Source organism: Plasmodium cynomolgi, chromosome 7 (assembly GCF_000321355.1).
Source record: "Plasmodium cynomolgi strain B DNA, chromosome 7, whole genome shotgun sequence".
Classification (NCBI taxonomy): Eukaryota; Apicomplexa; class Aconoidasida; order Haemosporida; family Plasmodiidae; genus Plasmodium; species Plasmodium cynomolgi.
This window is the reverse complement of record NC_020400.1, coordinates 1,041,283-1,055,228: the sequence shown is the minus strand read 5'-3', so window position 1 is coordinate 1,055,228 and position 13,946 is coordinate 1,041,283. Positions and strand designations below refer to the sequence as shown.

Below are 13,946 nucleotides of genomic sequence, written 5' to 3'. Positions count from 1 at the left end.
ATAATTTTACAAATCCCCCATTTCCCGCCAACTCGTGGGGGAAACTCACTTGCGCCTTGGCGGTGCGAGAAAACGGGAAAAAATACCTCGTAAAAAGCAATATATATATGCGCAAGGTCATTCCTGCTCCTTTCGCGTATGCAAGAATACATGGAACGAGCGGCGCGCGTTCGGGCAAAATTGGAGAGGCGACCCAGGGTGGCCCGCAAAAAAAAAATACATATATAATACATACATATATACATACATACATATATACATATATATACATATATATATACCATTACTTATATATATAAGGCGCGACGCCCCTGCGCGAGAGCTCGACCGCGCCGCGAAAAGGCAGCGCTACCTGAAGACCAGCAAGACGTATATAATATACATGCGCGCGGGCACGACGCGCTAGACTAGCCGCGCCTCTGCATGTAAAGTATATCCGCCCAGCGGCTTCCTACTCCAGGGCGCTACTTAACTGTGAGAAGGCAAAAAAGGAGGTAAAAAAGGAGGTAAAAAAAAGGAGGTAAAAAAGGAGGTAAAAAAGGAGGTAAAAAAAAGGAGGTAAAAAAAAAGAGGCAAAAAAGGAGGTAAAAAGGAGGCAAAAAAAGGGAGGCAAAAAAGGAGGCAAAAAAGGCAGTAAAAAAAAGGCAGTAAAAAAAGGCCGTAAAAAAAGGCAGTAAAAAAAAGGCAGTAAAAAAAGGCAGTAAAAAAAGGCAGTAAAAGAAAGGAAAAAACGGTTCATTTTGCTTCTCGCTTGACACTCAAAGCGCGCAGCGAGACGGCCCAAGGAAGCAAAAAATATGTCTTGCCTCGTTGGCAAAAAATAAAAAATGGTCGGTCATGTATAAATGAAAGCGATAAAAATATGACATGCATACAAAATTAAAATATGCATTTTTCTGTTCACAAATAAAAAATATGCATGTACATTTTTGTAAATTCGGAACAATACAAGCTGATTAAATAAATATGCTGGTGAGTGCGTCCCTGGGGTGCTCTACGCACTCGCCTCTCGTTAGGCTTGGCTTGGCGCTTTTGACAACCCCGAGGAAAAGTGGATACGTGGGATAGAGGAAGGAGGGTGCCTTTCTTTTCCCATGTGCTGACTCTTGGCAAACGACGGGCGAGTGCTCAATGAGCCGCATGTCCCGGAACAGCAGCGCAGAGCATCGCGCGAATAATACACATCATAGTATGTATGTATGTATGTATGTATGTATGTATGTATGTATGTATGTATGTATGTATGTATAATGCTACATACGTAGTACGTACGTACATACATATACATACATACGTACGTAACAGATATCCACGCAAATATATTTATACGTACTGTTTTTACTGCTATATCATATGCACGCTTGCAAAGCCGCTTCTTCTCATGTGCAGGCGCTGTATGCGAGTAGGTGAATGATATCATAGATATATTAGTATGTATTTATATATGGGCGCCCCCCCCCTTGCATGTACAAGTTTGGCCAAAAGGCTTTCATGCGCGTGGGTATTTACAATCAAATCATATTATATAATAAATCACATTATATAGTATATCATATTATATAATATATCACATTATATAATATATCAATATTATATTATACCTTTCCGCTCGTCCGTCCTTTTATTATCTCCTTTTCCTTTTATTTTGGTTTATCTTACCTTACCCCGCCTTTTTTTTTTTTTTTTTTCCTCAGGTATTAAGTAGTAATTATATTACGTATACATAATATTGCAAATAAAAAAATCTCCCTTTTTGGTCTTCTTCATATGCATGAAAAATTAGCCGCTCTTTTTTTTGTTCGCGTTTTTGCGCATTTATTTACTTATCCTTCGTTTTTTACGCGTTTGTATTTTTTTCGTTTGCAATAATTCGTATTTTTCCATTTATTCCATATTGCCGTATATTGGCCTTATATTGCCTTATATTGCCTTATACTCCTTTATATTGCCTTTATATATTTTTTATGCATTTTTTATAATTTTTATATATCCATTTTTATGTACATTTTTACATCCTTTTTTATATATCCTTTTTTATATATCCTTTTTTGTATATCCATTTTTATTTATCCATTTTTGTATATCCATTTTTATATATCCATTTTTATTTTTACGCGGCATGCTCATGCGCTTGGTTTTTCCCGTTTGTACGTGCGCTTCATTCCGCCCCCCCGCACGCACGTTTGCGCTTTTGCGTCCCCTAAGCATACGCATAAACATAAACCCGCGCTTGCCTGACCAGTGAGGCGAACCCCGGGGGAAGGAAGGAAAACTCCCCCGGCAGTAGCACCACGCGCAAAGGTAGCCATATACCCTTATGCATATACATACGTACATATTTTTATATATATATATATATACATATGCATGCGTAATGAGTACATATTTACCTACGTATACGTGTACCCCCCCACTTGGCGCGTAGGTATGCGGCGCGCACGCACGTACTTGGATACGTTCGCATACGTTTGCATACGTTCGCGTACGCCCGCATACGTTTTCTTACGTTCGCGTATATTCGCTTACGCCCGCATACGTTTTCTTACCTTCTAGTACTTACTACGGATTGTTTTTCCGAAGGCCCCCTCCCCCTTTGGCCGGGCTACGAGCACGCAGCGAGCCCAGCGCGCGCATTTATGTACATACATACGTTCTTGCATACGTGCGAGCTGTGCGTTTTTTTTTAAATTAGGCATCGCGTTAGCTGGATAGAAGCTGACCATCCAGTTTGCACGCTTTGCCTTCTTTTGCCCCCAAAGGGACGCACGCACGGACGCATAAACGCACGAATGCATTAACGCACGGACGCACTTACATGCGCAGGCTACTCAATTGCTGCCTTTTTTTTTTTTTGCATTAAGCGAACAGCACTTTGGTCAAGGCGCTGATTTGCTGTGCATGATTGCCCAGGTGCACGTGTACGCGTACGTGCGCCGCGGCTGCATGCGTACGTTGTGAACAGCTGCATGCAAAACGGTTGCACGTTGTTTAACGCCGTGACGTTGTGTGACGCCTTGACGTTGTGTGACGCCTTGACGTTGTTTAACGTTTTGACGCCGTTTAACGCCTTGCCGTTGTGTGACGCCATTTGGGGTGTGGAGAACGAACGAATCAACCCCATGCGGTGAAGGAATTATCGCCGGGGCTGCGTTGTTTTTTTCCCCCCCCCTCCTCTGTATGTTGGCCAAACATGCAAATCCCCGTATCTGCGCGATTGCGTAATTCCCCCACGTAGCATATCCATGCAGCGCTTCTGCCAAACGGCATCCCATGACTGCGGCCTTTTTTTTTTGCATGGCATACGTAAAGGTGTGCAGTCGCCACGTGTAGATGTAAGTACCTACGGAGCTTTGTGTTTGAAGAGGCACCCACGAAGTTGTATTACCCCACAAGTGTGCCCATTTATACATATTTAGTTGACTCTCCCGTACACCTCTGTTATTTGTTTTTTCTGACACACTGCTCTCTGTGTGGTATTGATTCGGTCCCATTTTGGTTGAAAAACAAGTCATTCACCACAAACCAAGGCACACCAAAAAAAAATAATGCAAAGATTTAACAAAACGAATGTGTTCCAAAGAAACCAAAGTAGGAAACACACTATGACAGAGAATTCACCTACCCTAATGATAAAATTTAATTGAACCATCACCAAAGTTCCAACAGAATTCCGCCAATAAAAAAAAAAAAAAAAAAAAGAAAAACAGCGATTTATTCATTATGCCCCTTGTGGTAGAAACCAAAAATGATTTTCGGAAAATGAACAAAGCCTCGCCAGCTACGTATTTAGAAGATTGCCTTTTGCGTGGAGTTGAGCGGGAGGACCTCCAAAAGGTGCACGAACAGCTGGTGAAAGAGGAGCAGTACGATCGGGAAGAGATAGAAGAAGGAGAAGTAGAAGAAGGCGGAGAAGGTGGAGAAGACGAAGAAAACGAAGAGGACGAAGAAAACGAAGAAGGCGAGACATCACTCAACATCCCGCACTGCAGTAGCACGAACACTCACCGAGACAGTAGGAACGACTTCATTGGAGGAAATCCTCCCATACATGGGGGCAGCGGAAATGAATATATGCTAAACTACTTGAATGCCTACATAAATAAAAATATAAGGCACAGTAAAACACCAGAAAATAATAACCAATCAAATTTCTTGACTAGCCAAAGTGTAGAAAACATGAGGAGTGGAAACCCTACCAACGTCACAGTTATTGACAGTAACAAACAGCACATGAGAAATTTTTTTAAAGATAGAGATAAGGGTAAGCCTTTACATGATGCACAGGCTGCAGCCAACCTTCGCTACATGCTAATCCCAAATGAGAAGGAACGGGAGGAAAATTCCAACTGGGAGGTACACAAAGAAAATTCCAACTGGGAGGTACACAAAGAAAATGCAAACTGGGAGGTACACAAAGAAAATTCCAACTGGGAGGAACGTATAAGTAATTTCATACACACGGAACTAGAAAGCGGCTCCGTGGACAATAGGGTGTATGTGTCTAACAGGAGCAGCCTGATGAATGGATCGAATTGTTCAGACCAACGAATGAAGAAGTCACACGATTGGGGGAGAGCAGCAGCCGTGATGGCGGAGGACGTGGGGAATATCTTTGTCAATAAATTTGCTCCAGGCGTGACGGGAATCGCCACCGGCGGTTTGAGGCACCCGAGTAGCATGCGCAACGTCCAGAACGGCCCCGCGAATGGACGCAATGCGAATGGACGCAATGCGAATGGACGCAATGCGAATGAACCCAATCCGAACGAACTCAACCCGAACGAACCCAACCCGAACGAACCCAACCCGAACAACGCCATAGAGTGCGAAAACCACAAGCTATCACCGAGTGGAAATGAAAACGTCTCCCCGATTGAGAGGCCGAGCGAGTGCGACAAGCCGCAGGGGATCATCCACAACAGCGTTGGAGAAAAAAGCGCGAAATGGGTGGTACCCCCCCCCAGTATGAAGGAAGAAGAAGAAGAAGACCCTACTATACTAAGCGCCAGTGAAAAAATAAACTATGATAACAAAAAGGGGAAGGAAAGTGAACTACCCCCAGTAATAACTAATTCAAATCAATGGATGAGAGGACAAGGGAAGGAAAATTATCGAAGCTTTCTCTATGTAATTAATAAAAGAATGGAAATATTTTCCAAAGATAGAAATGTCATTGCTGTGGAAAATATGTACAAGCCGGGGTTCCAATCTGGGAATGTATCACTTAGTCATAACAACCCCATGTATGTGAGCAACACTGATAAGGGACCCACTTTGGGAAACACGAAACTGAGTTCAGGGGGAAGGGAAGAAGGCCCTATTGATAACGCGGGCCTATCCACTGTTAATGCTAATTGTCATGGAGGCTTCGTACATAACGAGCCAAACGAAAGTTACCAAAAAACAAACGTGAAAAGGGTGCAACCAGAACAACGGCAACATATGCTACAGCAATGTTATGATGAAAATGCAACTCTTGGTGGTACTCCGGGGTTCTATTCCCGCCGGGGTTCCTTCGCAGAGGGGGGAGCACATCCGAGTGGGTTGTTGGATTACCACGGGGGGAACCTCTCCGTGGATACCAACGCAATGAGGGATTTGGAAATGCTGGGAGGCCAGGGAAGCAGCGCATCAGATAACTACCCCTACAGTGGCAGCTCGGGCAACAATATAAGTAATTACTGCGATGACGACCCTCCCGAGATGGTTAAATTAAATGGCGTGACTTTTTCCAGCCACGTGGATATGCTAAGTGAAGAGTTAAACTTTATCGAGGAGGGACTAGTGGGTCACCAGAAGGAAGGAGGCCCAAATAATTTCCATTTTGTTCAGAAGGAGAAGAAAATAGGAAGTCCCCGCGGTGGCGACTATGGTGAGCATGGAGGGGTTGGAGGTAATGACGGACTTGGCACCCCTGTCAATATTGGCCACCCTGTCGATGTTGGCCACCCTGTCGATGTTGGCCACCCTGTCGATGTTGGCCACCCTGTCGATGTTGGCCACCCTGTCGATGTTGGCCACCCTCTCGACCACGGGGCGCACACCGACATGACCGAATCGCAGTGTGCAAATTACGCATTCGAAAAGGGAGTTGGAGCTGTCACGAGCACAGGGGAGGAGGAGGATAGCGGCACCAACCGGAACAGTGCAGGTGCAAACGAAAACTGCTCCAGTAGCAGGAGAACTAGCCACGACCACAGTTATAATAATAACGACCCGTTTAATGTGGATGCCTTTGCAGGGGACCCATTCATTGTCGATCCCTTTCGCAACGACCCATTTGGGAGCGACCCCTTTGCGGGCGACCCTTTTTTTAATGACCAGTCTGGGAAGGACGGGTTGTGTCTAAACCAGGTAGGCACGTACAGTGAGCACAACGAGTATTATGCCAACATGCACGACGGAGACGGCGTCGGCAATGGCGACGGCAATGACAATGCGATCGACAACGCGATTGACAGTACGATCGACCATGTTAACAACAACGCGACGCTGAATGACGATTATGTTTTTCCATCGAGTGGAAAGAACCACCATGACTTAGAAGACGGCGTTGCCCCACAAAACAGTCAGGCCCAGTTTGACAACGGAGGAGGCTACCTCTTCGCAGGCAGCAGCATCAATAACAGGTGTGTGTCAGTAAAGGAGGTGTGTAAGGGTGGAAACACATTCGCCAGCTCGGCCAGTGGTCCCAACCATGATGATTTCATTTGCGAGAACTTGAGTAATGATCATGTCGAAACGGTGAACGCGAGTGAAAACTCATGTCACCTGCACCATGAAAGTGACAGCAGTGACGGGGTTGGGAGTCGAGGCAAAGGCAGCAAGGGGAGCAGCAAGGGAAGCAGCAACGGTAGGAGGAGCCACGATAGCAGTACTACTGGCGGGGAGGGGGACAGAAGATTGTTCAGTAACACGCACTCTGGGAGGGCCCCAAATTTCTCGCAAAGGAAAAATGCAAATGATGGGCATGCAAATGGCGGCTGTGCAAATGACGGCTGTGCAAATGGCGGCCGTGCAAATGAGGAGGACCTACTCCGCACTGCTGCGACAAGGGAAAGTAGCCACTTCAGTTTTAACAGCTGTGTTATCCATGTGAAGGGAGATAATACCCCCCGAAATGAGTCACATCCGGTGGGGAATCCCCTCGTCAGTGAAGACCAGGCGGCAGTGCCTGTAGCGGGAGGAGGTGGCGCCTCTTGCCTGGAGGATGAATTTCCACTCACAAGGCAGAAAATTGAAAGGGCCGTTATTACCCCCATAGATGGTGGTGGGTCTGATATGGTCGGCAGTGATAGATCTGTCGAGTGCACTCGGGGAGAGAGCGGAACGGATGGAAAAAACGAACTCACAGAAGAAATGCTTTCCCGTGTTCTAGAGAAGAAGGGTTTCCAAAACCACGTTAAGGAAGAAGTAAGTAACAAGGAGCAGCATGCCATTGGGAGGAACTCATTCGATGATAGATCTTTTGGGAGCAATCCCAGCCGCGTGCAAAAACACAACCACGCAGATGTCAAGTTAACCCACGAAGAAGGGTACTACCCCATCGTGGATCGTAATTTTCGTAGAAACGGAATCACCATAAGTACAAATAGTATTATTACCCATGGAAGCATCATGGTCGGCAATGAAGAATGGATGCACATGAATGGGGAGGACAATCAGATGGACCACCTTAACATCACTAAAGCAAAGAGGATAGGCAATAACCCCCTAAACGCCAACAGTAGCAGCGGAAGAAATGCCCACAGCGCCTTGGCAGGAGGGGGTGCCAGTGTTGTCGGGAATGCGAACAGTTCAAATCATGCGAGTGCGAGTGCGAATACGAATACGAATGCAAGTGCGAGTGCGAAGAAGAAGGGGAATTACTACGCCCCTGCGAGTCATTTGAGGGATCATTGTGGCGTGGGCTCGATTAGCACCAGCATTAGCCGTGCTGGAGGCTTTGGCGGCGCCTCAATTTCTGCCCATCATGGCAACTTGCAGGGACTCCAAAGTGACACTGGGGTGCAGCACCCTTTGCACGTGAAGAACGACGCCATGCGAGACAGGAGCACTGACGAGGGAACCGTCGGACGATCCTACGACTGGAACAATGAACGAAGCACCAGTTATGCCCCCCCCTCATTTTGCAGAAACACTAATGAAACGAAAAACGCGTTAACGAATTTTTTTGATGCTGTCGAATCGGGTGCTTTGAACCAAAGCGGAAGGGCAGCCATACCAGGAGCATTTGCCAACAGCGGCAACGAACAGGACGTTGAAAATCTTTTTTCACGCATCGGGTATCAGAAGCAGAGTGATGTGAAGAACCATAAGGAGAAAATCATCCCCTCCCCGATGACGACCGATCGTCCCAGTCATAGTGGCAGCACTGCGAACCATGTGAAGAATGGAAACACGTTTGATATGTATAGCAATGCGAGTCAGTTCGGCAGGTTGAAGAGTTTGGGCACGATGGAGATCCTGAGTGAGGGGTTCCCAAACAGGGAAGTCCCCAACAGGGAAGTCCCCAACAGGGAAGCCCCAAATGGGGAAATGCCAAATGGTGGCATCTCCAGTGGTGGCATCCCCAGTGCGTGCAGCGGAGGCGCCCACGGCTTCAGCCACTTCATGAACAAAAGTGGCGAGGGCGATGCGCACCAGAAGGTGGCTAGTCCAATGGCAGGGTCTTCCTCGAAAAATGTAAACATGGTAGAGAATCACCTACCCCACAAGAACGTCCCCCTCATGCAAACCACCAGAAATAGTAACCTCCTACATTCCATTGTCTATAACCCGAGCAAGCTGCTCATTAATAAGCACATTCACACCAGTAGTAATAAGTGTATGAACGGCAAGGTGAAAATGATGAATAGTGGAAATAGCGGCCCGCATAGTAACAACAATAGCATAGGTAACCTTTGGGGAGATTATCGACCTAGTGGTAATCCTCCAAGTGTGGGTAGCCCCAACTTAACACAAGCCGATAACGAAAACAGAAAATACCTGAACGTTGTAGGAAACAACAGTAGTGGTGGTATATCTATGTCATACAGAAAGGGGAATAATAATCCGCCTACAGATGGTAAAGTGAAAAACAAAATGGCAGTCCCATCGTTGATGGCCAGTGGTGAGAAGGTAAATTTGACGAGCAGCCCAATTGAAGAATGCAGTAACGTCGTTATGGGTACCCACGGAGGAGGGATCACACACGCAGCGATTAGTGGGGCCACCAACTGTGCCAGCAGCTCGCCAAATGAACAAAACGTGGGTGTGCCTTTCAGTAGAGTAGTAGGAGTAGGAGTAGGAGCAGCAGCAGCAGTAGGAACAGCAGCAGCAGCAGCAGCAGGAGGAGTCCCCTTTTACATCACGGAAAGCAACCCCCCCCGCGGGGGTAATTACCCAAACGGTGGCAACCACGAGAAATTGGAGAGAAAAAATTCGTTCAGCAGCAACGGAGACGCCTGTGGCAGCATAAGAGGGAGAACTGTGCTTCACGATGATGGCAGCAGCGGTAGCAGTACGGTGATAGAATCGAGGCAACTCAACCAACAGTTTAGCGAACAAGAACAGAGTGCAAATGGGATCAACAACGGGTTGATAGTCCCTGGAACGACGACATACACAGGGGGTACCAATGGTGGTGCGTCCATCTCGTCTGTACCATCAGGCGGAGGGGTCGTCTACTCCACATCCACCAATGGAGGAACAGTGACCTCCTCGCATATGATGTCCAGCCATAAAATGAGCAGCTTTGTACCTAATGACAATCTGAGTAACATCCTGTTGAGCCAAAATTTTAACAGCTTTTTTAATAGCGCCCGAGCGAACATACAAGGAGGAGGGGGGAACAGCAGCACTCTGTATGGAAGCATCGGCGGAGGTGTCCCCAACGTGAATAACTCCAATGTGCAGGGTATTATCATCCCCTCGAAGAAGAACGAACTTATGTACAGTGGTATGAAGAACAACCTGGGGGAAGGAAAAAGAAACAACATGTGCGAAACGGTTAGTACCTACTGCAAGGAGAACTCAAACGATGCCTCCAAAATAGGGGAAAGTCTCTTTCAAGGAGGAGGAGGAGGCTCCACGGGTGGTGTACCCATCGAAGGTGTGAAGGATCAGACATCACATCACCTGATCCACCCCAAAATGACAAACACGAACAGTAACAAGCTTGCTAGTTATGTTGGCAGCAATAAAATGAGGAAGGATGTAAGGACAAATAAAATGACGGAGTCACATGCTAATCACTCATTTGTGAGTGGAAAAATGAGTAGCGGCAGGTTTAATGAGTTCTCGAAGTATATTGTGGAGGAGCGTTTTCAAGGGGACACGAATTACAGCTTGAGTGAGCAGAACGGGGGGGTGCCATTTAGTGAGAGGAAGCCCGGCATCCCGCACTATGCAAAAGGTAGCGCCGGTAGCAGATGCTTGAATGGCGCCGTTAGCGCAGTTGGCGGTGTTAGCGGTATTAGCGGCGGAGTTGGTAGTGTCGTGAGTGGCGTCGTGAGCGGAGATGCCAAGGACGATGGCAGTAATGTAAACGATTTGCCGAAGGAAAATTTTTTCCCCAGTGGAGGCAACCGAGTAGGTAATCAAAAGGGACCTACCATCCCCCAGTTTCGAAAAGGTTTTGTGCGCAACAAGAATGTCTGTATGAAGGTTAGCAATGGCGAAGCATGGGAAACCACTGGGACGAGGGACTATAAGGGTCCTCTGCAAAGCGGGTTCGACGATAGAGGAGGAGAAGCAGCGCCTGGTGTGGCGGCTGCCTCCATGGGCGGGGCTCGACTCTTCCGGAACCACCCGATGAATCACAGCAGAGGTAGCGGCGAACAGAGAATCGAGGACCAGGTGGGTCACTACGGACACAGGGCTGAACTCGCTGCGGTAACGGTAGACCCCGAAAGAATGTGCAAAGAAGAAGATAAAAATAATAGTACTAAGGCCCAAGAGAGGAGGTACGCCATGCAGGCCGAGGTGCTAACGAAGCGGGCGGGTAGCCTGGTTCAGGAAAACACGGTTAGTAGCAGCACCAACAGTGGTAGCAGTAACAACGGCAGTAGCAACTATAGCGGCGGGGGAGGCACCTACGATGCTGGCGGAAATTACGTTGCTGGGAGCAATTACGTTGCTGGCGGCAATTACGTTGTTGGCGGCAACAAGGTGGGCCCCCAGAGTTCCTACCCCCATGCCAGCATGAACAATGCAGAAATTAACAACGTCATAATGGCCATGATACAGAACCCAATCAATTGCAGCGGAGGTGTCGTAGCGAACCACGTTAGGAAGGGAGCAGCATCTGTCGGCGGGGCAGGAAACCCTATCGGACTAGCCTCAGGTCACATGGCGCAGAGCCCAAGGAGCATCAACAACGATGGCAGCGCTCCAAACGATTTGTTACTGAAGGGAAAAAATTTTGAGGAGCTGATATGCAGCAAGGGCTACGTTCCGAGTAGGTACCCGCAGCATGCGTATAACAATGTGAGTACGAAAATGGCTAGCCCGCTTCAGAGTGCGCCAAGTCCCCAGCACTATGGAGTGCATAGCGGTGTGCAGAGCGGCGTGCAGAGCGGGATGCAGAGCGGCGTGCAGAGCGGCCTGCATGGCAGTGTCCCTAACGTGCCGCTTAACATCCCCCCCTGTGCAAGCGGCCCCGCCAAACACAACGAAGATTTAAGAATGGGTGGAGAAAAAAGTAACTTAAAGATGCCAGCCAGCAACATCAACATGAGGAACCCGATGAGTAGAGAGAACCCGATGAGTAGAGAGAACCCGATGAGTAGAGAGAACCCGATGAGTAGAGAGAACCCCATGAATAGAGACATTTCGACGTACAACTCCGTGGGGGGTATTTGTTGCAATAGGAACAGCAGTGTGGTCTCCCCGACGAGCGGAGCGGGAAGCGCCAACAACAGCCTGCCCGGTCGAAGTGTTGAATCATATAATTACCTGATGAGCAACGAGCAGCCAGGAAATGTGATGCAACAACACGCGCTAGAGAACTGCACAAAAAGCAGGAGCATGTTGAATAATAGCTTGAAAATGGATGCTAGTAAAAACTGCGTAAAGGTGAGGAGTGCGCATCATCAGAGTGGTTATGCGCACCTCGTGGTGCAGCCCAACGGGGACGTGCGAAAGGGAGGGCCACCTCCCCTGTCGGTTGGGCTAGGAGTGGGGGGTGCTCAAGCAGCCTTGGCAGCACCTGCTGTAGGAGCGGCAGGAGGGGCAATGATTTTGCATAACCAGAATGGAGGCCTCAGCGAGTACGCACAACATTACTATGAGCAGCAACATCAACCCCTGCAGACGCACTCTCCTCATCAGGTGCACCCCCTTCACCACCAAATGCATCCTTCATGCGAAGCCGAGCGTGGGCAGCACGCCAAGTACCTGTCGAACACCAGTGACTTGGCCATCAAAAAGAAGGAGTACGAAAATGTGTTCAGGTTATCCAAAAATCAGCTTTTAAATTTGGAGAATGAAATAAAATATTTAAAATCGCTAGCTGCGTACAATATAAAGCCGAAGGACCTGTACTTTGAGACATACGAAGAGACGGATGTTTTTACTTACGACGGTGGTGGTGGGGTCAGCAGAGGGTGCAGTGCTGGTGGTGGGGTCACTAGTGGAGATTACTACTATTACCAGCAGCAGCATCAAGGCGGAGTGAGTAATTGTGTAGATGGTGGTGGTGGCCTACCCATGGGAGGTGCTAATCAAATGAACGGCATGGTAACCCCAGTTGGGAACGCGACGGGGAATGTCTGCACTGTGAGTGGCGGCGCCAGGGGAGGGGTAGCAATAGCAGCAGCGGGAGGAGCAGCAGCGGGAGCAGCGGGAGCAGCGGGAGGAGCGCTGGCGGAGCAGCCCCCCCAGGGTGGGAAAATAAAAAGAGAAAGGAGGAGAACAAAACTGTACACGAACAAATTTAGCAGCAAGTTAAAATACACAGTGATTGAGGAAGGGTCATTCGGAGTAGTGTACAAAGGATGGTACAAAGGAATGCAAGTAGCTGTGAAGGTACCAGTAGATAAAATGGCTAGACAGGACCCCTACGGATTAACAAAAAGATCCATTAATGAGTGGAAAATACTTTCTAAATGTAATCACCCAAATATAATTAAATTATGTGGTGGAATCATACATAGCTATTTTGACATTTGGCTAGTCACCAAGCTAGTAAACGGATTAGATTTGCACACAATAAAAAATAATATGAAGAAAGATGACAAAGTTATGAGCATTGATGTATCTTTGAAAATGTGCAGACAGCTAGCCAATGTTATAAATTTTTTACATACCCCTATAAAAAATAAAAAAAATGTAATCATCCATAGGGATATAAAGCCAGAAAATTTAATTATTGATAGTGAATGGAATATACACCTTTGTGATTTTGGAGATTCAGAAGAGTGTGAGGATGGAATCGTAACGAATGTGTCAGGTGCCACATGGATTTATGCTCCGCCAGAATTATTAACTTGTCACCCTTTGAAACAGAGTAGCGACTATAACTTTTTGGACCATACGAAATTATCCTATAAATGGGACATTTGGTCCATGGGATGTGTATTTCAGGAAATGATGAATTTACCATCTCCCTTTCAACATTATATTATCACTTTTGATGAATCGGATCAGATTTATGAGAAACTAGTGGATGTTTTCACGAGGAAGTTACCTCCCTGTATTCATTCCAAGATTGAGAACTCTCCCTTTGCTGATATCATTCGTCTGTGTTTAAACTATGACCCGAATTTGCGACCCACGGCATCCGAAATCGTTCAGTTGCTTAACCAGCCGGATGAGTACCTGCTGCTGAAGAGGGCTTAGCGGCTGGTGCGCATTGGGCAAGGGGAGAGAAGAACAAGAAGAAGAAAAAGAAGATGAAGAAGAAGAAGAAAAGAGGCCACCCCACCATGTCGCCCCGGAGAGAGGAGGAGGAGTACCCCTGGGCG

At 47.3% G+C, this 13,946-nt stretch overlaps 1 protein-coding gene across 1 annotated transcript; it reads left to right on the top strand.

Moving 5' to 3' along the window:
• Window positions 1–3,545: 3,545 nt before the first annotated feature.
• PCYB_073370 (protein kinase) lies at window positions 3,546–13,821 on the top strand (the record flags this gene model as incomplete). Its single annotated transcript, XM_004221734.1, has 2 exons — window positions 3,546–3,588; window positions 3,737–13,821. 2 exons carry the CDS (start codon window positions 3,546–3,548, stop codon window positions 13,819–13,821), a joined length of 10,128 nt encoding a protein of 3,375 aa, XP_004221782.1.
• Window positions 13,822–13,946: the final 125 nt, after the last annotated feature.